The 26488-nt window shown below is 34.1% G+C and overlaps 1 protein-coding gene across 4 annotated transcripts in view; it reads left to right on the top strand.

The window, feature by feature from the left end:
• The window catches only part of LOC117169281 (phosphatidylinositol 4-kinase alpha), a 215076-nt gene that overhangs the window by 146438 nt on the left and 42150 nt on the right, over positions 1-26488 (top strand). For all 4 annotated transcript variants that reach the window (XM_033355575.1, XM_033355577.1, XM_033355578.1 and 1 more), the window contains 5 exons: positions 7232-7555; positions 7673-7960; positions 8045-8272; positions 12046-12392; positions 12821-13094. In XM_033355575.1, coding sequence (XP_033211466.1) covers positions 7232-7555; positions 7673-7960; positions 8045-8272; positions 12046-12392; positions 12821-13094 — 1461 coding nt within the window. The remainder of the gene's footprint in view (positions 1-7231; positions 7556-7672; positions 7961-8044; positions 8273-12045; positions 12393-12820; positions 13095-26488) is intronic.

Below are 26488 nucleotides of genomic sequence, written 5' to 3'. Positions count from 1 at the left end.
CGCGATTTCGCTGGAAGCGGGTGCAATTTTTCAGATTAGCACCCGCTCCCGGCGAAATCCTGCGGTTGTGCTTATGACAAATTTTTAATTATATATATATATGTTTGTATTTCAATATGATATCCAAAATTTCCGAGTGATAAATTTTTGAAAATTATCGTGTTAAAAAAAGGGATTGTCTTAACTTTTTTTATAACTGATAAAATATTTATCAACAAAATTTCAAACATTTAATCTAATATGTAGTTGATCCCGAACTTCTAAGTGAAGTATTCTAAAAAATGGCTCCATTGAATCTTCATAAAAATTTCGAAGTTGAGAAATAAATAGTTCTTGAATAATGAATTTTTAACAGAAGGCGTTACACGCACGCACGCTTGAGGTTTATGAAAATGTCTGATTTATTTATGAAAATTTAATAGAGCAATTTTTCAGTATTCTTCATTTCGAAGTTCTGAATCAACCGCATATTAGATAAAAATTTTCTCTGAAATTTTGCATATTATATTCCATTAAAAAAATACGTATTACGTATTTTTCAACAAAGAACGAAATAAAAAAATTTAACGCAAAATAAAATTTAGGGGGTAACTCTCCGGTGGAATGACCCTGTAACAGATCTGTTAACACAAAAGAGAAGACGGTGCGGCCCTACGCGAAAAGGGTTACGGGCCGTACAAGGGAAGTCACGGAACCCCGCGAGGGTTCCCGAAGCCTCGGACGATGGCGCGGTCCGGAATCAGTTGCGCTTTATCGCTCGTGGAGTGCACAGTGTTCTGATATTAACCTGGAGAATTCGCCTCGCTATCCCACCTCTCGCTCGGGTACCAGGGAGGACTTCCGATCTACTCCGTCACGGTCTCCCCCAGAACTTCAGTCAGCCGATCGGCCCTTCGTCCTTAACGACAATCTACTGGTCCCAATCACGAACCGCCAGGTCTCATCTTGTAAGCGACAATAAATGCCACGTTATATTTTACTTGGTCTCTTTTTAATTGTGTTCTACCCGGATCTCGTTTATTCCACTTCCCCATTTCCCTCTAATTTCAAATTTCACAATGTTGTGGTTACAAATTCGATTTTGATTAAGATAGCTTAAAGTGGTACAAATGTAAACATTGGAATTATGTTGTAGCAATCATGTTTTGTATTCTTTTTTATTTTTTATTTTTCAATGTAAAATCTTTAAATTGTCTGATTTTTAGTTGAAGATTTAAACAAATCAATCGTTTCAAATTGAAAAATATTTTATTGGATTACAAATAATTAAAAGGTTTGAAAAAAAAAGAATAGAGTTATTTACAATTTTATGGTGCTTATTTGATACGCTCTGCTTCCTCATTTTTATTGATTAGCACACACGTTCTCTTCTTCATAGAGGAAGTCAGAATAACGAAATATAAAAAATAGTTCAGTAAAAGCATCTAGAATCAAGACGTATTTTTTATTCATGTATAAACTTTGAATTATGTTACTGAAAAAAGTTTTTCTGCTTAAAACCGATTTTTAAAATTATATAAAAGTTATATTATCTTAATGAACGATGTTTAACTATAAGAAACGATTTTTCGAATCTTAAAAATGACCGTAACTCCCCTGCTCTTCAATAAAATATATTTGTATTATAGGTCAATCAATTCTTCTCGAATCAATAAGTCAATAAATCTTGTATATCTTGCATTATCTTTAAACTATGTAAGCGTGAAATTTTGTACTATAAAATCGATTTTTCAAATAATATAAAGTGTTGTACAAAAATGTAATAGATGTTTTTAGTAATCCTTGAGTAATTTTAAGGACATTAGAGGTGCCAGTAAGCCCTCCAAATTTCATCAATTTATCTGGAAAAGTCTTTGAGTTATCGTGTTCACAAAAAATTCTGACATCCACACACAAATACATCAGGAAAATGGCTTAGAACATTGCATTAGATTTTTTTTTTTAATTGACGAAGGCTTATTTTAATGAATTACAATTTTTTTCTTCAAAATGTTACCTGATCTAAAATAGTTTGACTTGGAACGTTTTTAATTGAAAATCATTTAGATGCCTTATGTTTAAGACGTATACTGCTTTATTTTGAGACGCCGCACAGTGACCGATTCTGGATTCAAGTGTTGATAACTTATGTGTAATGTCAATTTTGATCCGATTTAATCCGCTCTTTTATTAAATACTTGTGAATACTTGTTGTTTTAAAAAACGCAGTCTGAATTAAGATTTCGATTTTTCAGAACGCTGCCTAAACTAAAAAACCACTTGAAATCATGATAGCCAGTGACCTAAAAATGCCCGTACTATTTTTGTTTAAATAATGAAAAAAGTAACAGACAAAATTCAAAGGTATTGTGTTTTCAAAGCTGGTATACATTGATAAAGTTTTCGTAGACTTGAGTGGAGTGAAATCGTGGCCGGATATGATTCCTCTATTTGCCTTTGTACGAAAAGAAGGGTTTTCTTTCAATGGTAAATACCATAAACAATTAAATGGTTGTCCTATGGGTTTACCTGTGTCTCCTATAGCTTCCAATTTAGATTCAGAAGATGTGGACACAAATTTAAAAAAAAAATTGATTTTTAAACCTATTTAATATAAAAGGTATGTGGATGATATTCTAGCTATTGTTCCCACTGAAAAAATGGACGATTTCATAAATAATTTTAACAGTATTCAAAATTCCATACATTTTATATTCAAACTTGAACATAATAATTCAATAAATTACCTTGATTTACAAATTATAAAAACAATTAAAGGTAAGTTAATTACAAATTGGGTTAAAAAAGCTTCATGGCCTAGTCGATATCTTAATTTTAATTCCCATAATTTGTATTATCAAAAGGTCGGCATAATAAAAGATTTAATCGATAGATGCAATTAATTGAGCGATATAAAATTCAGGAAAGAGAATTTGGATCAAATTAAAATCACGTTAGTTCAAAATACACTGCCTTTGATAAATAGTACTATTCGTGAACGAATTCATGAAATCTACAATAGTTCCAGTAAGAAAAATAATTGGATTGAATCGTACAAAAAATCGGATTTAAAAGTTAAATTAACGTATGTTCAAGGACTCTAAAAGGTTAAGAAGATCTTTAAAAAAATCAACATAAATGTTCATTTTAGTAACAAAAGAGGTAGTAAAACAGGTAGAAGATTATAAACTAGAGTTTCGGATCATAAAAGGGAGTTAAAGTTGGAAATTTGAATACAGGTATTTCACAACATTATAGGAAGCTTTTTTCTCGCATTACGATGTCGGGTCGATTGGCTTGAAGGTCATGATCCATCTGCATAGTAATATCCCAATATATGATGTAATCTTCGTTTTCTGAAACGGGCATTGGAATGTATCTATAGAAAAGCACCCATTCTGTTAAGAGTCTTATGTTTAGGACAAGTTGTTGATGTGTAATTCCCGCCACATCCTTGTGTCTGTATATACATTCTCTTGGACCCATTACGCGACATCCACCAATAGTGTGCTCGATGGATTCATCGTTATCTACACATAATCGGCACTGGTCAACCACGTCTTGACGTAACACCTGTTTGCGATCATTTCTGGTGCTAAATGCCTGTCCTGAAGCGCAGCAACGAATTCTTCCCTTTCAAAACAAGAAACTCTTTTTCAAACAAATATCGGATGCCTCTTTCCCCACTTTATCTTGATCTAACGTTTTGGGGTGCTCGCTGTAGACGGATTTTGGTCTTCATTGTGTTTCTACTCCCTTTTTTGATGTCTGCCCTGATATTCAAGGCCTCCTCTGAGGAAAAATTTAACGGCCTGTAATCCAGATCCGGTTTACAGATGGTTTTGTGAAGCGGAACATCTCGCCTGCTGTGAAAATAGTATCGCAGCTCTTAAACTTGTGACTTGCACAGTTTCCTGGCATCTACAACGCCCCTGCTGCCTCTGTGTCGTAGTTGAACTTTCCTTTCAATCGCCGAATTACTGTGGTGCATTCGGTGCGTTATCATTTCTACGCGGATGGTTCTGTTTAATCGTTTAAAGCCGGTGTTTGACCATTTGATGAGCCCAAAGTAGTATTCGAGGACAGGGATGGCATAGGTGTTGATTGCCCTGATCTTGTTTGCCGATTTAAGAGAACTTTTCAAAATTAATCTGAGTCTTATAGTGAAGGCAGACGTTAGGCTTTTCTTAACTATCGTGTGCTGAATACCCTTAGATTCAAGAATACCCAGGTACTTATGTGACTCGCTATCAGCCATTGCCTTGATGTCATTCTATGAATAGTTCTCTAGCTCTGCGGTCCCTAATTCTTATTTGGTTTAATGCACTGTTCTGCATTTATCTAGTCCGAAATCCAAGTAGATAGCCTTAGAAAACTGCTTTGTGACATCTTTCACTTGCTTCAATTTCTGGTCCGAACTAACATATAGCTTCAGGTCATCTATGTATAAAATTGGGCCACTTGATGACCATCCTCATTATCATATATTTGGAACCCATTGACATGCTATTCAGTGTTTTGCTCCATGGGTTCAATGCTAAACAGAATCACAGTAAATTAAAGGAGTCTCTTTGAAAGATACTCATCGTAATGCTTATTGACCCAGTTGTCCTTGGTTCTCAATGATCAAAATACTTGATTATTGTACTCCAAAACATCATCGCACGACTTAGAAAGTGAATGATGCGTGGGCAGATTTTGTATATTTTTAAGACTTCAAGCAAATAGTCGTGTGGTACGGAAGGAAACGCTTGCTTGTTGTCAATTTATGCCGTGTGCAAGTTTCTTTGATGTTTACGTTATTGCGTCATGGCAACAGCGTCTGTGGTGATTAGATCCTTCCTGCCCGGCGACTTTTTACAACATCCTTATTGTTCTTCTTTTATAATGCCATTCTCATCGCAGTGAGAATATACCTTATCTGCAATGATGACAGCTGTTCGGCATTTATAAATGATGGAAAGACAGGCTGTTGGTCTAAATTAGTCAAGTGGCTAATGAGATGATGATGTTATAGGTTAATTTATTACGATTAATCAAATCTTTTATTATGATTTTGTAGGTACAAAATTAGGAGTAATTCGTTGTTTGAAGTTCATATCCACAAAGCAACCAATCCCGACGCAACCGGAAAGTGTACGTCGTCCAGTCGTGCTCCTTCTATCCTAGAAGGTAAGCAAAAGCGGAAAATGTACGATAGAGACTTCGTACAACACTGTTCTTTGTAGTCCTGTCTCTCACCGCTGATGACCTTACGCGGCAAAGAGCATAGTTGGAGATGAAGTTTTCACCTCTAGATACTTTTTTAGAGCTACCAATCTTTTTTGAATGTCATGAAGTGATTCCAGAAGAGCAGGCTTTCGTATCCGGATCGCGATGGACTGAGCCTGATGCTGGTAAGCCGGGATTCTTTTGAGTTGGCTAAGAAATTAAGCTTTCATACCTCTAAGGCAGCTGATTATGAGAACTAAAATATAGACTGTGTATCCTTGGTACAGCTTGCTCAGCTCGAAAAGAAGTTATTGATATTTCGCCCGTTTTTCTTTCTCCTTTGCCATGATATTATTATCGGTTAGTACCGATCATTCAATCACGTAAAGTATCTTCCCCTTCAGATCTTTGAGGACAATATGCGGCTTAGTAGCACTGTTACGTTGAGTGGTAGAGAATGGAAAATTCCAGTAGATCTTACACTGATCATTCTCCAAAACGGACTCGAGTTCCCCCTGGGCTTATGGCAAGACTGGCATTAGATCAACACCATGGCAGTGCCAATTATTGTAATACAATTCTTTTTGAGCTGCATTGTATCTCTATGTGTTTCTGTCCCTTTCTTGCACGCTGGACAGTTGGTTGTTGGCACGAAGAAATACCTCAGTCTCCGATCTCATTTCAGCAGTGTCGAGAAACATGTTGGACAGACCCATCGATAGCTCTTCTCTACGTATAATTCCGTAGAGTTTACCATAGAAGGGCTTGTTAGCATGTTCTCTTAGTAGTGTTGCTGGTATCATATGGCAGACCAAGCTCTTCTCTAGCCCTGCCTGCGGCACGGTATAGAAAACCCAAAGCATTGATGACTCCATATTGATGTACGAGTCGCATAAGAGAATCTGTACTATTTAGATGTGTGCTAATATCTAATATCTAATAGCTTCGGTCAAGTTGCTTTAAATCATCGACGTTCCATTTTACTACACCAAATTTTTTTGAGAATTTGGCGATAACTTTTTTAAAGGGCTGTTTTTAACACCAGCACGTGTTGGGTTTTCGCCTGCGATATTCTAAGATATCCATTTGTTTCTCCATTACCAAGATGTGAAATGGTATTTCCACCTACGAGTGGAACATTCTGATCATCACGCGATTATGTAGTTTCTAGTCTTCCTTTGTGCAGATGGATGCATGCACACTTGTTCAGTCCAAAGCCAATGCCAATTGCTTTAGAATAACTATTTATCGTCGCCACAAGGATTTTAAGTTTCTCTTTTGAAGAGGCTAATAGTTTACGGTTGTCCATGTATAAACGAGAGTAAGAAATAATTCAACAAAAGGAACAAAAAATAGAAATAAGGAGTCCCAGACTGAAGTGCAGAAATAAATCAAATACGAGTATACATTGTATTTAAGAGAGTTAAACATAATGTACAAAATTTCGTTGTCAATTCTTTGACCCTTATTTGGAAAGGTATGTGCACAAATGTGGGGCAAGTTCAAAATTCGAATACGTGGCGCAAGGAAATACATTATTGAGTGCAAAGCACGTGATAGAGTAGACGCACGACCTTAATCGGTAATTTGTTAGAACCATACATTTTTTATCTTTCTCTTTCATTTTCAACGCGCCGGCATTTTAGATTGTTTTTCCAAAGTTGAATGAAAATTTTTAAAGCTGCACAATTATTTAATCTAAATAGTGAAAAGGCACACACGTGAAGCCTTGTAAAAATGAAAGTTATTAAATCAAAAATTAATTTGATGGTATATTATTGAACTTGATTTCCAAATGAAATAATTACATTATACAAAAAGCTAGACAAAATGGCTTCTCCTTTTTTTGGGATCAGTTTAAACTTCGGACTTCCCGGCGATTTTCAGGGCTCTTGATAGTTAAAACAAGTAATGAAAATAGATTTTGACTTTTACGTTAATTTTTCACATAAACTTACTCCATTATCAATAAGTTATTAATGAAATTCATTGTCATTCTTGTTGAAAATTATAAGGATAAATTTGTTTTATCTTCACGCAGGTGATAAAAAGTGATAAAAAGTATTTGATGATGACGAATGGCGATGGAGAGTTCGAAATTATCAGACCTCATATGAGCACGTCTTCAAATTATGGAGGAACAAATGACATAATCAGTTCTCCAACACTAGGTAGTTCCGATATAGGAAAGACTTCAGCTTCTGGGCGGATAAACACAATGCCCCTTTCTGCCAGCAGTAATACTCTCAGTAAACGCAGCAATCGCAGTAAGCGTGCTGTCACTGGGAACATTTTCATAAAGGATTATATCAAAAAACGAAATCTCATCTTAGAACTTCTGGCTGTCGAAATTGAATTACTGCTGGTAGGTAGAGTTTCTTTTTGTCTTGTTATCAAAACAAGTCTTTATTTCCTACACATTATTATTCAGTATAAATTTTCTTATCAGAAACTTTTAAAATTTGTAATTTTTCCTAAACAGGTTTGGCGAAATCCAGGTGACAGACCAGATCTAGCGGTGCAAGGAGAGCAAAGTATCGCGGAGTGGCGTTTGAAAGCAATGAACGAACGTTGGCGCGATTATACTCGACTTGCCTGGGATATCAGTCCTGTTTTGGCAGTTTTCTTACCTGTTCGTTTAAAAAATTCAGACACTATTGTCAAGGAGGTTTGTCGACTTGTACGACTTCGTCCTGTTAGTGTGATGCACGTCCCGGAAGCTTTGCAATATCTTGTAACCACCGACCTTTTATTAAACGATGCTCCAGAGGTTAATTAAATATTTAAATTAGTGATAAGATTGAATTAATATTTCTAAATTAGGTTTCTTCATATGAAATAAATATATTTACAGTTGGTGTACATGTTAACATGGGCAAGGGTATCACCGATTCAAGCATTGGCTTACTTTTCGAGACAATTTCCACATCATCCGATTTCGGCACAATATGCAGTTAGGGTTTTGGAAAGCTATCCAGCAGATGCTGTTTTATTTTACATACCTCAACTGGTCCAGGCATTGAGACATGATTCGATGGGCTACGTTACAGAGTTTATCAAGACGATTTCCAAACGATCACAGGTGCATATTGTTATTCTTATTTTTTACTTTGTACGATAGACACCTATTTAAGGTCTCGGATCTTTCGATTTTTTTAAAGAAAATGCATTTTTTTGAAGAAAATGCGACAAATCGGCTTTTAATTTAATTTCGCCACTATTTCACTACTTAGTTTTTAATTTTATCACATTGAAATTTATCATATTCAAACTATAACGTAAAAAATGATGTAATGTACAATTGAGGCTCCGGATGCAAAAAAGAGATATAGAATTATTTTGCTGGAGTGGGGAGGCCCCTGAGCACTTGAAAATCAAGTCTCGAATTTTAATTTTTAAGATATATATCCACAATGAAAATTTAATGCCGCATCTTTTTCTCCTCATAAAAAAGTTGTAGCTTTTCTATTTTTAGAATTATTTACAAAAAACCGTTTTTTTCTCTGAATAAAATATTTTTCATTTTTTCACTTTAACTCGCAACGAAATAGGAAGTTCTTAATATTTTGTAATAAAACTGATCAGAAATATGCATCATCATGTTCTGCGACGAATGACGTTAGCGACAGTTCAAAATGTTTATTAAAAAAATTGTTCATAATTTTTTTCCGAGTCGGTGCGTAATTCGTGCAAAAACAATTTTCAACGTTTCGAGAGTCGAGCGAATTTTAAGGAAGCAAAAACTGTCAGTGAAAAAATGGTTCAGGAAGGTTCAAGGAAGTTTTCTGGAAAATTTTGGCCTAATCCGAATAATACCTAACAAACTGTTAATGTTTTAATTGCCGGGCGCAATGGATTTTCTCTCGCGTAGATTACGGCCTGGTCGGTAAACCGCTAACCCAGTGTTACATACAAGTGTCTCTCACAGTGAGCTGAATTTTTTTAATTAAAAATGCAGTCAATATAAAAATAATTGTTTATTAAGTATAGAAAAGTGGTTTTCCATGTATAAATTGATATTTTCGTGCTAAAGATAATAATTACGTTGCCATTATGTCCATTTTGTAATGGGAAAACTGCACTATATTTATATCATAGAATTTTGTATAGCTAGCAGGATAAATTAATCGAACAACTTTGATATATCACATAATATTTTAACCATGTGCTCTGCTAATGGGAACAGACTTAACTAAACTAATATCTTTTTTTTTTGTAAAGAAACAACCTAAAAGCCTATGTAAGTATGTTGACAAATAGAGGTCAGACGAAGGACACGCCAAATACAAAAAAAAAAAATTGTAAAGAGATTGTTTATTTTTAGGACTTTTATGAAGTTCATGTTTCTGGAAATGGCATCCTTTCAATATATTCATCAGAGAAAAAGAACTATTTGTTATAGAACATAATTTTCTATATTTTTCTTGTTTTAATTACAAAAAATCGGCTGACTGTGAGACACACTTGTACATAACGCTGGGCTAACGGTTTACTGGCCAGCCCGCAGTCAACGCGGAAAAAAACCTATTGGGCCGGAAAATTAAAACATCAACAGTTTGTTAAGTACTATTCCAATTGAGCTAAAACTTTCCAGAAAACTTTCTTGAACCTACCTAAACAACTTTCTCACGGACAGTTTTCGCATGCTCAGAATACGCTCGACTCCAGAAACGTTGGAAGTATTTTGTACACGAATTATGCACCGTCTCGGAAAAAATTATTTAAATTTTTTTAATAAACATTTTGAACTTTCGCTAACGGCATTTGTCACAAAACATGATAATGCATATTTTTTATCAGTTTTATTACAATAGTATATTGCGCAACAAGGGGCTAAAGGCAACAATTGCACGAGTGTGAAGTTACCTGCTCGAGCGAAGCGAGGGTAGATATCACACGAGTGAAATTGTTGCCTCGCCCCGAGTTGCGCATACAATTTTTCATAAAAAATATATCGAAAATTGACTTGAGATGCCTGAAGCTTCTTTGAGTCACATCAAAGGTGTTATTGTTTGTAAATACTTAGTCAATGACAGAAAGAGGTTAGAATGACGCGCTGGAGAGTAATTAAATAGTATATTGCGTATCAAGTGGGAGAAGGCTCCCACCTGGGGGTTTCGGGGGGGGGGGGGCAGAGCCCTATGTTATAAGAAAATATCAACCCTGATTTAAATAAAAGAATGATTAACACCCCCGTTATAAGCATTTATTGGTTTTTCTGTTCGCTCTGCTATAACGCAAGCGCAATGGGGAGGTTGCAAGTAGCTCTAGTCAAAGTTACGCAAAAATTTGAATTGGATAAATGAAAAATTGCTCTTTTTAAAACAAATTAATATTAAAAGTTTCTAGGTTATTCACAAAGCAAGTTGGCTTAAGACGATCTCAGGATACCGCAGCCTGCTTGATCCCTCGGCGACCCTTTTCTATTGTTCAGCGCTGGACTCGTTCTCGAAGCTGGACGGTTCTCAACCGGCGGCTTCTGCATTATGTTACAGGGGACATTTAAACGGAATATAGTGTATGAACTCCTACCATGGAGGTCGAGTTAAAGGCGCGCACAGTGGGAAGAAATGCACTTTTTTCTTTTAAAAATGTGCAGTTCCTTCAATTTTGGTCCGATTTTGAATTTTTCTATTTCAAATTAAAGTACATTAAACTCCAAAGAGTTTGGCGCTCCAAAGTTTTGTTTCCCTTATTTTTTAAATAATAGTTTTGTCACTTAAAGTATGGAGAAACTGACATTGTGTACATAACAATTTTTTACGCTTTAATAACTGATTACAACACTAATTGAAAAATTGATAATAATCATTGTTTTAAACAATTCTGGTAGCCGACAAATTATGAAAAATCTACAAACTACAAAAAAGTATACAAATGGTTAAAAACTTCCGTAAATCATAAAAAAAATAAACTCGCATGTTTCATTAGCAATTAGACTCCATACATTAATTAACTCCACACTTAATTTAGTACAAATAGTATTAAAAGTTCTTTAAGTAACGTACGTTATAGTGCATTGCAGTTGCCCAAACATTTTAACACGGCAACCCGCCTTCAACTCCACCTCCATGGTAGGGCGAAACAGAATTCATACACTATACACTGTTTAAATGTCCCCTGTAACACAATGCAGAAGCCACCGGTTGAGAGCCAGCAAGTTAAAAGTTTAAGTTATTTATTTTGAAAACTGTGGTGAGACGGGCACGCTACAGTTATCGCTGAAAACATCAATCGTTCACGATCTAAGGTGGAGACTAAAGTAAGCCTCTATTCTCGAAACGAAGTTCGATAAGAAGGAGAATGACTGTAGACAACTGCAGATAAAATAGAATGTATATACTTTCGGTACCGGTTACGGCGTAAAGTGACTTTCGCAGTCGCCTGTTTCAACTGAAAAATATTTTATTCAGAGAAAAAAAAACAGTTTTTCGTAAATAATTCGAAAAATAAAAAAGCTATAACTTTTTTTGTGAGGATAAAAAGATGCGGCATTAAATTTTCATTGTGAATATATATTTAAAAAATGAAAATTCTAGACTTGATTTTAAAGTACTCAGGGGCCTCCTCACTCCAGCAAAATAATTCTATATCTCCTTTTTGCATCCGGAGCCTCAATTGTACAACATTATAAATTGAATAACTCATTGAAGCTTTATAATTTCACGGCTTTCAATCAATACTGTTTGAAATTGAAGAATTTGTCGCGTGAATCCTTCATGTTAAAAAAAAAATGTTCTTCAAAATGAAAACATTATTAATTGAATACCATGCAATACCTGATAGTTTGATTATTCTCTTTTACTTTCTGTAAATGAAACCCAGCTTCAATTATTGAGAAATTCGATATTGCAGGTGGTGGCACATCAATTAATGTGGAATATGTACACGAACATGTATATGGACGAGGATAAACAAATCAAAGACCCCGTCCTCTTCGATACATTAGATTCACTGGTGAAGAGTCTTCTAGGCGCACTTTCAGGACCAGCAAAACAATTTTATGAGAGGGAATTCGATTTCTTTGAGAAAATAACGAGCATTTCGGGAGAAATTAGGCCCTACCCGAAAGGCATGGAAAGAAAACAAGCGTGTCTTCATTGTTTAAGAGAGATCAAGGTTCAGCCAGGGTGTTATTTGCCTTCCAATCCTGAAGCGATGGTTATTGATATCGATTATAATAGCGGTACACCTATGCAGAGGTATGGTCTTGAAACTCGAAAATATTAATTAATATTTGTAGTGATTATGAACCGTGTGTCACATAACATTTTTAGTAAAGTGTGCATAAACAGTCCCTCTTTCTTTGCTTGCGAAAGTAACTAGTATGTCAAAAAGGCACTATAGTCAAATTACGTATACGCATTACTTTTTTCTTACGCCTTTCTAAAAAAACGCTACTTTCAGCACACTTCACCAGCATGAAAAGGGATCTTTTTGGTGCACGTATTACAAAAAATCTATTTCTTATTTTTAGCACTACCAAGGCACCTTTTCTTGCTCAAATTGAGTATGCCCATTGCTTTTTTCTTACCCCTTTCTAAAAAATGCCACTTTCAGCACACTTCAACAGCACGAAAAGGGGTCTTTTTGGTGCACGTATTACAAAAAATCTATTTCTTATTTTTAGCGCTGCCAAAGCACCGTTTCTTGCCCGTTTCAAGGTGCAACGGTATGGAATTAACGAATTAGAAAACATCGCAATGGCTGTGTCTTCAAATACAAAACTAGAAACGAACATCCCAGGAATTGAGTCATGGCAAGCTGCGATCTTTAAGGTTGGAGACGATGTTAGACAGGATATGTTAGCTCTACAGGTGATCAGCATTTTCAAGAATATATTCCAAAAAGTGGGACTCCACTTGTTCTTGTATCCATATAGAGTTGTTGCTACCGCACCTGGTGTAAGTTATTGTCAATTTTTTTTAAATTTGTATTTACGTGTGGGGCAATATTTCTCAAGTTTAAACAGAGAAAAAATTTGAATTATAATAGAAATCATGCCTAGTTAGCGCGGCAAGTTTCAATATGTTCTACCATAGCATAAAACTCGTGGCAATACTGCTCGAGCGTATACTTTGAAAGCAGTATCGACTGGGAGAAAAGCCAATCACTGACCGGGATACAGCTGCAAGAGACCCTTGCGATTTCGGTATGGAATTCTTGCAACAGAGATTTAGGCTTATCATGCATGCGTTCCGTGGACTCTAACTCGTGAAACAGCAATTCTTCAATAGGTCCAACTAAGTCATAATGTTTTCCTATTAAATGGTAGTTAATTAGACAAAAATTGTGTCCTTTGGATAAATAAAGAATGCTGAAAGGCGCAAGTCGTCATGCCCCGTAACTAGAATGACTAAATACTTAAACATTACGTGGTGCCCCCTCCATTGAGACGAAAACGGCAGGACCACAAAGAACCTAGCTATTCGTGGGTCTTTTTATGGCTGATAAAGCTAAAGCGAACTTGAAAAATGAGAGCTATGTCACAGGGCCATCATCTAACTCACCGCCAAATAATGGCAGCTCCACAAGGATCGTCCCCCTGGAAGTGGTGGAGGCCAATATTGGACGTGGTGATCCAGGGGACTAAGGGTCTCCAAAGGTAAAAGAGATCGACTATACTGATCTTCGGTACCCCTGAGGATCTGGCTTTAACCTAGTTCGACCATGGTCGAACTAGGTTAAAGCTAATTAATTACAGGATAAGAAAGATTATAGAGAAGAGTTATTCTGAATTTATTGGCCTGGAAAATTAATGGAAATTCAGTCTTGCTTTACGGCATATCGTAAAAGTGTTAGGAACTTTACAAAAATGGTCATATTTTATCAAAAACATCTACGATGCAGAACATTCTGCCAAGTAAAAATGCATCAGTACAATCAGCATACAGTTTGTGAAATTAAATTTTACCAAGTAACTCTTTTATTTAATTCAATTATTTTAAACAAGAGAAAAATCTCGCCAAGATTTACTTTTTTCCCCCTCTTTAACACATTACCAAAACCTCCGTAATTTTTTCAATTTCATTTTTAAAATTTCTTTATCTTTTAGAATTACTTGCCAGACTTTGATTTCACAAACTATATGTTGATTGTACTAATATATTGTAGTTGGAGGAATTTAATGCATCGTAAATATTTTTGGTGAGATTTAACTTCTTTTTTATTAAAATATTTTTTCCCTAATCAAATAATTGTTTCAAAATAAAAAAAATATGTATACCAATCGGGTGTGTATGTGTATCTAATTACCAAAAATGACCCATTTTTCTACTTTTTCGTGCGCTTATCATGCCTATGTTTGTATCTTAATAATAAAAAGAGTAATTAACATAAAAAGTTATGATTTTTGCTAATGAAAAAGAAAATCAAGAAATATTGACTGTTGTAAAAATTCAAAATTGATTTCTCGGTTGTTAGGTCCTTCTTCGCATACGGTTACATATGAGCAAAAATTTTCTTGCCTTTTTTCTTTATTTTTTCCGGAATGGTATAACTCTAATATTGGGAACATATTGGAGGAAATTGTTGATCACAATTTGGGTGAACTCAACTTTACAGGGATGAATTTCATCCCTGAATAAGGTCGAATAGATTGTTTCTACTATCCTGTGGAGAGAATTGTGAGAATAATTTGTTTCAAAGCAACTTTCGACTTGCTCCGATGCTACGGGGAGAATCGCGAATAAGGGTTTTCGATGAATAATATGTTATCTTTCTCCCATCTTACGGAGAGGATTGTGAGAAGAAATCTCGATTTAAGGAATATATTGAATTAAAATTCGATCCTGCAGAGAGAATCGCGCATTTTGTTAGTTCAAAATACTTAAAATTTTCTCCGATCCTGCAGAGATGATCGCGAGTGGGATTAGTTAAAAAATGCTCGTTTTTAAACTACGAATCTACAGGGAGGATCAAGAGTTAGGGGGGATTTAAAATGACTTTTTAATTGTCTGCGATCCTACGGAGGAGATCGGGAGAAAAAAAGAATCTCACTATGAAGAAATGCAAGCATGTCAATGAAAATACCCTAAGAGAATTTGGTTTTTAAGGACACAATACTCTTCGAGTTTTTGAGTTCTATTTCCTCACTATAATTCAGCAAATTATTTAAAAATCTGAAGTTACACAAAATAAACGAGGCAGTGTATAGATGTCTGGTGCCGGACGCTAGGTTGGTATCCAGTAGATTGCTCTGATTGGTTTATTGGTATATTGCTTTAATTTGATATTATATTATATTTTAATCTCATATGATTTTATTCACAGAACTTTTTTCAGAATTACTTTAATATTCATTTTTCCATCATAAAATAAAAATTACATTTAAATGTGATTTGAAAGTACAAAATGTTCTCTGAAGAATATTTTGTGAATTATTTTTAAAGCAACTCCAAAATTTACTTTAAAACTTTAAATGTCATTAAACGTGATTTAGAAGACATTGTTTTCTGAATCGTCTTCAGAAATTAATTTTGGCTTCAAACATCATATCATGAGTTTCAGACACTATTCGAAAATTAATTTCGTATTAATTATAGAGTTTCCACATTACTTGAATATTTAACTGTTGATTCTACATATAAAAGAACTTAGTTGGTATTTCCATTTTTATTTGTTGTAGATAACAATTATAACTTTATATTTATTGTCTACCATTGACGCGGCTCATTGTGTTTCAAAAAATATTCTTTACAATAAAAACAGTTCGTGAGAGTTTCATAAAAACAGAAGTTATACACAAGTTAAACTTATCAATAATTTATACGCTTCTAAAATAATAACTGGCATTCACTCACACAAATAAAACTATATAAAAATCTTGTTAGTAATAAAAAATGATTAAGTAAATTTACAAGGCAAGATAATATAGGAAATACCAAATAACTCATTTTTAATAAAGAATTACATATTCAAGTATGTAAAAAAGTCACACTTATATTCTCCTTCGAAAGTATATACTTTACTTTAAGATTATGTCTTATCTTCTTATAGCGCATTCTTCTTACGTCTTCCTTCTCACTCCGACCTGCGTCGGTGCAGATCGAAGTGCACCTGTGCAGGATAACCGAAGACGCTATTAGTAATAGAAGAATGATAAAGTATATGAACAAGAAAGATAAAATCGGAAACATCAAATCACTTTTTTTTTATAGACAATTATAAATTCAAGTGTGCGAAAAAGTTATTTATATATTCCTTCAGAATGATATACTTCACTTTCACGTTATGCGTGGGTCTAAGTCTCAAGAAAATAAGAAATATACTAAGCCGGTTGCCGTACACTATGGTGCTGTCCGGCAGACCCCGTCCACTGCCGTGCAACCAATCAGAGCAGTGTACCGGATATTAACCTAGCGCCCGGCGGCGAAAATCTATACGCTGCCAATAAACAATTCACCCGAATAAATTACGAAGTTAACTTGAGCGCGGTAACGGAATTCGGATTCATGACACGAACCTGTCAAAATATCATAACGAAGACGGCCATAATGGAAAAAAAATTCGCCGTCGCACTGAATTCTCGTAAAACAATAGGTTGGGACCGACCACTTTTAAATTTAAAAAACGGCTCTCGTAGCTTGTTTCAGCAAGAGAGACGTCTTCGTTAGGTGACTGCCGAGTATGAACACAAATTGGGGCGAGATGCGCGCTAGGTGCCAGCCGGTGACATAATCAAAATAACCATGATGTCAGCAAATTTGAACCAAGCATAATACTAAATATGCGAATTGCATAATAAATTTGAAATGTCTTATAGTTAATTCTCTAAATTCAAACAAAAATTATGTATAACAATTATAAAAATGCACAAAATGATGGCATTTAGGAATTTAGAGTTTCTTTTTAAAACATAATTCATAATAATTCTAATAGTTTATTCTAGTTGGACTGTAAATTTTTAAAGAAGAAGAAAGTTAAAGCTGTTAACTAAATATCATTTAATTTTTTACATTATATTCAATTGGAAATTAAAATTTAAACAAACAATACTAACCTAGATCACTATAACTCCAGTTTTTAAATTGCACAATGTACAGCCTTTGAATTAGAAATTTCTTTTTCTTTAAGTTTAGTTTGAAATGTTTAATTATTGTGCTAAATACAAATTTTATGCATATATATTATTTTGAGGTTACGTCGTTTTTCATCTCTGCCTTTGCGATAATCTGGAAATTATTTATGAAATAAACTTTTTTAATTGCCTGCAAACAAGGTTAGTTCCGGGAGATTAGTTACTATGTTTATTCGTAAGCCCAAAGTTTTCGGCCAAAAATATTGTGTAGTTTGGAAGTAACGCACAGGAGAATTGTACCATACATAATCTCCAAATGTACACACGTTGTTAGTAATATCAAAAAATTTTTTGAAAAAAATCACAAATAGTGTGCGGGGACGTTCGTTAGCATGTTCGCTATCATTTCCCAAATTTTTAAGACAAAATATTGATTGTTCTAGAAAAAAAGCCGTCGGAACCTAAAACTGGTAAAATCGATACTAATTCCTAAGCGCTATGCAAATTAATCAGATTTTGGAAAATTAAAACTTTTTTGAATTAAACCAAAAAAAGTGTGTGGAGACGTCCGTTAGCATGGTCGCTATCATGTCCCAAATTTTTAAGACAAAATATTGATTATTAAAGAAAAAAAGCCGTCGGAACCTAAAACTGGTAAAATCGACAATTTTCTAAGTATCACATGCCCTTAAGAATTAAATTTAACAAATTCATTTTTCTTATTTTCCATTCTTATGAATTCATTCCAGATGTGTTTCATTCAACAAATTTTAGTTACAGAACCCTGTAAACTGAAAATTGCACAACTATAAGTCTTTCAATTTGAATTTCTGCGATTTTGAAGAATTTAAAAACAAGGCCATTGTGCACGTTATAATTGGACTCAACCATTTACAAAATTTGTGTCTAAAATTATCAAACTTACATCGGACAACAACTAAAATCAAACTGGCATTATTCTGGCATTATTTAATAGTGAAATTTTTTAATATTCGAATTGTTAGGTACAACACAATGAAATTAAAAATTAGAAGCCATCCAAAAATTAAGAAGTTTCAAACTTAATACGTGGTTTGCAATAATTATAAAAACCGAAAATGACATTTTGGTAAAGTTTCAATGATAATCTCGTATAAATTCATACATATATGTTCATATGGAAACTTTTATAGACATTCATGTAACTTTCGTTGAAAATTCATGGCATTTGAGGTAACGAAAAATCTATTCGGAGTCCAAAATACGTTAATAACTGTAGAGATTTTCATGGAAAGTTGAGATCCCGAGGTGCATAAATTTCATTAAAATTTTCGTTAAAATTCTTCAATTTTTGAACAATATTTTAAATTTTTTAATAATTCCTGCTAATAAGACGACCCTTGGTCATCAAATAATAAATCCTTAATGCTATAATTTGTATTTTTAAACAGCTATTTAATAAAAGAATAAAATCGTTATCATTTTTTTAGCGACTTTATTATCTGATTGAATAGCCTTTGGAAAATAAAAAAAAATAAACAAATTTCATTGAAGTCATTGAAGCTCTTTTCCTGCGTAATTAAAAATGCATAGTTCATCAGATCATAAAAAATGGTAAATTGTGCATTTTAATTTGTGATTGTAGCAGTGCACAGAGCGAAAAGTTAATACCTTGCATTTTTCCTTTTCCATGCCATAAACAATTTAAAATTACTTTTAAATTATATAATGTGAACCTTCAAAAATTAATTAAATAAATACTTATTTTAGAGCAAAAGTGAACTTAAGTAATCTTTTATTAATTTATTCATAAATATTTACTATTAAAAAACCTGATCTAAAAGTTAAGTTAGAATTCGTATTTCAATTCGAATCGTCTATTAAAATTTCAGATATTTAAATGAGATTAATATCAAATTTAAAATCTTATTTAAGAATTCCTGAAAATAAAACCAAGAATCTAACGACCAAATTTGGACAAATACCGTAAAATGTTCCCATTGTAATTTGAAAAACACAAAAAGTCCTTCCTCTTATAAAGAAAAGAAAAAATATTCTTCCCTCCTACTGAACAGAAATAAAAAAAATATTTTATTTGTTTTTTATGGTTATTTCATTCGATTTTTATTTTATTTTTCCTTTTCTTTTTTAGGAGGAAGAAGTTTTTGGTCTTTTTTTAGATTACAATGGAAAAATTTTATGGTGTTTGTTCAAATTTGGTCGTTAGATTCTTGGTTTTATTTTCAGGAATTCTTCACATTAATCGTCTTTTATTCGTATTCTTTGCATAAACTGGATAAAACTTGTCGCTACATACATTAATTAAAATTGATTTCAGCTCACAATGCATTGAAATTTGAATGAAATAGTGAAATAATTGTTAAAATATTGCTTTTGATAAAAATGGGTTTTCCCCCTGTATAAAATGGAAATTCTGTCTAAAATGATTTTTTTAATGTAAATTTGTTGTTAGTATTCAATAATTATTTTAAGCTTAACAAAACAATAGTGAAACACTTTTGTGCAAAAATTGAAACACATTTTTAAAATTGTACCTACTCTTTGTAGTTCCAGTTTTCGGTACCAGGGGACGAAATGGATGTGCACGATTCCCAAAACTTAAGCGTGCAGTTTCAATGTTGCCATAGTAACCAGTATGGCGGTCGTTGTATGTCGCGCAACTAGAACGCATTCTCGTCCCCCAAATGGCGACCCTACCGATAATAGCCTGGCTCGTTTGAGGCTATGTGCAGGTTCGATTTGAATGATTTAGTCTCAGAGAGAGAGAGTGAGATTTGGGCCCTTTTCAAGATCCTTTTAGTGGTCGTTTTAAGAGTGGTGCGACGGTAATATAATGTTCCTTTTGTATTCGTCACGTACCGGGCGGGCAGAGATATTTACAGTAGTTGGTCGTGGCTAATCCGCTCTCCCTTTTTAAATTTCTCTTCAAATTATTAACACTTTTTTTAATTGATGAATTTTCTCATTATACTTATTTATAATAATAATTTATATACTGATATACAATTTTCTAGTTGAAGTCAAAAATGTCTGAAGTCATCAAAATCCATAGATTCCGAATCATTATGTTTTAGGCTGTTAACTATGAAATTAAAAAAATCTACTTCTAAATTTTAATCCGAAAGCTTAACAAAGGACCCTTGAGTGTCGGCTACTCTATTAAGATAGTCTCTTTGCTTGTTATTTATGATCGTATTCTTATTTCAATTTCGGAAAGGATATTTTAATGCCTTCAGACTATTTAAACGAGCTTCCTGAACCTTTAAAAATATCTACCTGAGTGCCTGCGGAGAATTTCTTTGAGATTCTTTCACCTAAAGAATTTTTAGTATATACTCAAAGATTCTTTTCGTTAGGGTATTAACACTTTTTTTAATTGATGAATTTTCTCATTATACTTATTTATAATTATAATTTATATACTAATATAACATTTTGGACTTGAATTCAAAAATTTGGTCTGTTTTGGCGTATCTCATTCCATTTACGAGTTACGTTGTATTAATTTAAATGCCCTGGTAGCTGGTTTAAATGTTTTGAAAGCTTTAAAATGTCCTTTCCGAAATAAAAATACGATCATAAACAACAAGCAGAGGCTGAAATTGAAATAAGAATTCGATCATAAATAACAAGCAGAGAGGCTATATCAATAGAGTAGCCGACACTCAAGGGTTCTTTTAAATTCAAATAGAAAATTGTATATTAGTATATAAGTTATAATTATAAATAAGTATATTGAGAAAATTCATCAATTAAAAAGAAAAGTGTTAATAATTTGAAGAGTAATTTAAAAAGGGAGAGTCGGGTTAGCTACGGCCAACTGCTGTAAATAACTCTGCCCGTCCGGTACGTGACGAATACAAAAGGAACATTATAGTTTACCGTCGCACCACTCTTAAAAAGACCACTAAAAGGATCTTGAAAAGGACCTTGAAAAGGACCCAAATCTCTCTGACTATGTCAGAAACTAAATCATTCAAATTGAATCGGCTTATAGATTCAAATGGGCCAGGCTATTTCGCTTGAGAATACTCTGAGATTTCTATCGGTAGGGGGAAGAGGACATGGTAAAACCTTCAGACCATTTAAACGAGCTACCTGGACCTCTAAAAATATCTACCTGAGAGCCAGCGGAGAATTTCTCACAGCTTCTCAGCGAAGAGAATCTTTACTATACATTCGGAGATTTCTATCGGTTAGATACCTGAAATCATCGAAACCCGTGGATTCCGAATTATTATGTTTTAAACTCCTAATTATGGAATTAAAAAATCTATTTCTGAATTTTAATCCGAAAACTTAACAAAGCCCTTGAGTGTCATCTACTCTATTGAGATAGCCTCTATGCTTGTTATTTATGATCGAATTCTTTTTTCAATTTCAGCCTCGTTGCTTGTTGTTTATGATCGTATTTTTATTTTTATTTCGGAAAGGACATTTTAAAGCTTTCAAAACATTTAAACGAAATACCTGGACCTTTAAATATATCTACCTGAGTGCCTGCGGAGAATTTCTCAGAGCCTTGAGAATCTTTACCATATACTCTGAGATTTCTATAGGCAAGATAATTATAAAATATGTATAATGAGAAGATTCATCAATTAAAAAGAAGTGTTAATAATTCAAAGAAAAATTTAAAAATGGAGTCGGGTTGGGGACAGCCTATAATTGTAAATAACTCTGCCCGCCGGGCACTTGATAGGACCATTATAATGACCGCCGCATCACTTAAAAGGATCTCGAAAAGGACTCAAATCTCTCTCACTATCTCTTGAGACCAAATCATTCGAATCAAGCTTGCAGATAGCCTGAAACGGTCCAGGCTATTGCACCTGAGAATATTCTGAGATTTTGTAGGGTTAGAGAATTTTAAACATCTAAAAAAAAGTTAGATATCTGAATAATCAAAACCCGTAGATTCCGAATTATTATGTTTTAGGGTGTTAACTTTGAAATTAAATAAATCTATTTCTAAATTTTAATCCGAAAGCTTAACAAAGCACCCTTTAGTGAGGGTTGGATAGTCTAATGAAATAGCTTCTCTGCTTGTTATGTATGATCGATTTGTTATTTCAATTTCGAAAAAGACATCTGAAAGCCCTCAGACCATTTAAACGAGCTACCTGGATCTTAAAAAATGTCTACCTGAGTGCCTGCCGAAAATATTCTCTGAAGCTTCTCTGAGATTGAGAATTGTTAGAGTTCAATCTAAGCCACTATCCTACTTCTGAAATTGTTGGAGATCAATCTAAGTCAACTATACGATCTTGAATTAACGCGTAAATTGACACAATGAAAATCCACACGTTAGATTGTTTATGTAAATTTCAATAAATGTAACAAATATAATTAATACAGTAAAACGTTACGACCACTAGGCCTAAACTTTCGACACTTTAGCCCACAATCTCGGTCCGCGATCCGACTTAACAGCCTCGCAATTCTACACTCTCGTTCAACTATTTTATAACAACTCAACGCTACCTAGCAACCTTGTATAAAATAGAACTATGTATGTATTTTTCTAACATTCGGCCATCCTGAACTAAATTATTAATCACAAACAAAACCGTTTAATTTACTCGGTTTCCGTCTTTCTCTAACAGGTCTTAAATTTCTAATCACATCAACATCTGGATTCTTTTCAACTAGAGTAAAATTCTCTTGTTTACCAAATTTGAATTTGACTGACGTGCGCGGTAGTCGGAGTATTTTTACGTTTACAATATAATTTCTGAATTTTATACGTGTCCGATGGTAACTTTGCAATAATTACGCTTGGTCCTTCCTTTCTTGATTGAAATTTAGTCGACTCACCCACTGATACAGTGTTAGTTTTGACGAATACAATGTCTCCTATTTCAAATTTAATTTTAGTATTACGGTTTTTTGCTTTCTTTTGATGGATCGCAATTTTGTTAAATTGCAAATAATTGCAAGGATATACTTATTTCCACGAGTTGAAGTTACAAATGGCCCAAGATGATCAATGTTAACAACCTTAAATGGTCGTTTTCCGGGAGAAATAGGATGCAATTCTCCGGCTTGCTTTCCTACCATCCTTTTTGCTAACAAACATTCTAAACAAGATCCAATGTGCATTTTTACGTATCTTCGCATTTCTCGAAAGTAAAAGTGTTCTCTAATTCTCGATACCGTTCTATCCATTCCAAAATGACTGGACAAATCGTAGTATTTAATCGATAGCGCTTTACGCATGGCTGTTGACGCGACATACAATTCCTTATTTTTATCTTTATAATTGATTTTGCATAGTAAACCATCTCTTAATACGTAATCTTGATATTCATCTTTCTCCGCTCGTGTACGTTCGTATTCGGCTTTTTCTAGAATTTTCATTTTCCTGGCTAATTTTTCATCAACTCTCTGGTACATCAAGATCTCATCTTCGTGCATCGAAATATTTAAAATCGTACCTGGTTCAACAAAAGAATTACCCTCTTCTACCGGTGCTCTAGATAATGCATCTACGTGTTGCATATTCTCACCTTTGCGATGGTGTATATCAAAGTCAAAATCAGCGAGAGAACTGAGCCAACGAATTATTTGTGGATTAGTTGTTTTTGACTTGTTAATATAAACCAACGCTTGGCAGTCCGTGAAAATGTCAAAATGAATACCGATTAGCAAAGGTCTTAATCGAGTCGTTGCCCACACTACAGCCAACAACTCTAGCTTATTAGAATATGATTTTTCCGCTTCTGAGGTTTTCCTACTAATTGAGTAAATGAATTTCTGTTTCTCCCCCTCGTTTTGTTGAAATAACATCGCTCCTAATCCGATTGCTGATGCATCCGTGTGCAATTCACTACGTTTTGCTAGCGGATTATAAAGACCCAAAATAGGCTCCGAACTGATCAATTTTTTGATTTTCTGAAAAGAAAATCTCTGAGCTTCACCCCAGACAAACTTAACACCGTCTTTCAAAAGTTCAATTACCGGATCCATCAAACACGAAAACTTCTCGAAAAGTTTGCAACTCCTACAAACCTTCTAACATCATGCACATTTTCCGGCTGAGGAAACTCTACAATTGCTCTACGTTTAGAATTTAAAAGATCAACAATCTCTTTCGATTCGGCCTCAGATAACGATTCGTGTGTTTGTACCTCAGACTTGATAACTGGCGCAAATCTAGGTTCCATTTCTGAAATTTCTTTTATTGTCAAAATCTTATTTGCAAGAATTTTCCCTTTTGATAACTTAACCTTTTTATCAATTATATTTTTATAAGGCAACATTAATTCACAAACACCGACTAGTACATTAATCAAATTAATTGATCCCGGGTGAATACTAACTTTTTCGTTAACAGTTGGTCTCAACTCTTCAAGGTTTGACTCGATGTTTCCTTCTTATCCGGTGTCAAACTCAAATACAAATTTTTATCCTTCCTTTGATCAGCTGCTCCAGAATTCCCACGCCTTGAAGAAAAACGCTCCTTTCTTGAATTCTCCAGATCTTCCAACATTAAAATATTTTGAAGAAGATTTTCAAGGTCGAGATATGCTTGTGATGCGATTATGGAACTCGTATCACGAGACAATAGTCCAACTGCCAGTTGAGTCTTGGTTTCAGTCAAACTAAATTCCAATTCTTTGCAGAGTCGAACCTTCTCAAAAAAGTATTCTCGAACATCTTCTCCAGGTCGCTGACATCGCTGTTTCATTGCCTTCCATTTTTCAGTTAAAGATTTTTCAACCGTAAAAGTAGCTGTAAATTGCTGACTGAATTGAGTCCAATTTTGAATGGTATCAATTCGACTCAGATACCAGTTTCTTGCTGCTTTCCTTAGGTGCGCTCTTGCTGTTTCAAAAGCTCTTGCTTCTGAAGATCCTTCCAGTCCAGTGAAGTCAATCAACTAATATTATGCGACAAGTCCGGAAGAATATTGTAATGAAATGTTTCGGGCTGCTCCTTCTGTGACACATTTTGCAGTAATGTCGTGTTTTCATCCAAAAGTCTAGTCATAGCTGCTAGGACTTGCGACATATTATGCTAAAAATCTCCCTGAAACTCATTTCCATGTTGCGAAATTTGATTTGTGACATTTAAAACCGGGCTGCTTAGATTTCCGGGTTGAACATTGTTATTCAGCGGCTGCTGACTCTGTAGAGGATTGAAACGTCTTGATCGTCTATTCTCTTTACCTTCCGTGTTCTTTTGATTTGACCAACCAAGCCAATCAAGAGATGTAGTTAATCCTCCAACTGCTCCTTGTTGATCCATTCTCACTATTTTTTGTAATAAATCACTATTCTCGGAAATACCTAATTGATTCTCACATATAAAATAGAAATATCAATTCACGGAACACGCGAGAAAAATCGAGAACCTTTTTTTTTATCATGGCGTTCGATACCACGTTCTTTTTTTTATTTATTTGTTTGGTTACCGAAATTTTTCCAAATTTTCCGATTTTTGCGGGTTCGCGCTACTCAAAAAAATCTTATTTAGTGGAAATGGGCCGCTATCCGACTTCTGAAATTGTTCGAGTTTAATCTAACAGGAAGGTACCCGAGGTGTACCTTACCGATTTTCTTGAAATTGTGATATGTTGTAGAACATCAAAAAATATTCGACACGTATTTTTTTATACGTGCCCATAAGCCCATTTAAGGGGCGAAAACCACCCTTGAAGTTCACCCCTAAAAACACTTTTTTTTTAAATTTCTCGAATACAATTCGTAATTTTTTAATGGAACAAAGTGGGTATCACTTGTTATTGAAAAGCACATATTTATGCATTATTTTTAGTCATCAGACTCGCAACCCCTGTTTTTTATTAATGAAAAACTATATTTGATGGCCATTTTTTTCACTATACACATTCCAATATCTGTTGAATCTTGACAAAATTAATTGTTTTATGCACAATAATCAAAAATAAAGTTGACCTGTTCCGGCATTTTAAAAAAAAAATCCCTTGAAGGGGTGAGCTACCCCTAACATTTCTACTGTTATATTTCGTTATTCCATTACTATATCATGGTGTAAAACTCTTGGATACTATTAAAATTGTTAAGTAAAGTTGATGTAGTTTGAAATTTTCTGAAATCAGCCCTTACAAATGAATTCATTCCTAAAAATCAATCACAAGTATTATTTTTTCATTACTTAAAAATACCCTCGGACTATTCAGTGGCGTAAAACGTGTAATATTAGTTCACATCCTTGGTATTGAATTAGAATTCTTTACCCCACTAATGTATCAACCTCTATTTTTTAATAAAAAAATGACACCCTTTTCAATATGAA

Source organism: Belonocnema kinseyi, chromosome 3 (assembly GCF_010883055.1).
Source record: "Belonocnema kinseyi isolate 2016_QV_RU_SX_M_011 chromosome 3, B_treatae_v1, whole genome shotgun sequence".
Lineage (NCBI taxonomy): Eukaryota > Metazoa > Arthropoda > Insecta > Hymenoptera > Cynipidae > Belonocnema > Belonocnema kinseyi.
The sequence above is the reverse complement of the archived record's forward strand: the minus strand, read 5'-3'. Positions and strand labels throughout refer to the sequence as shown.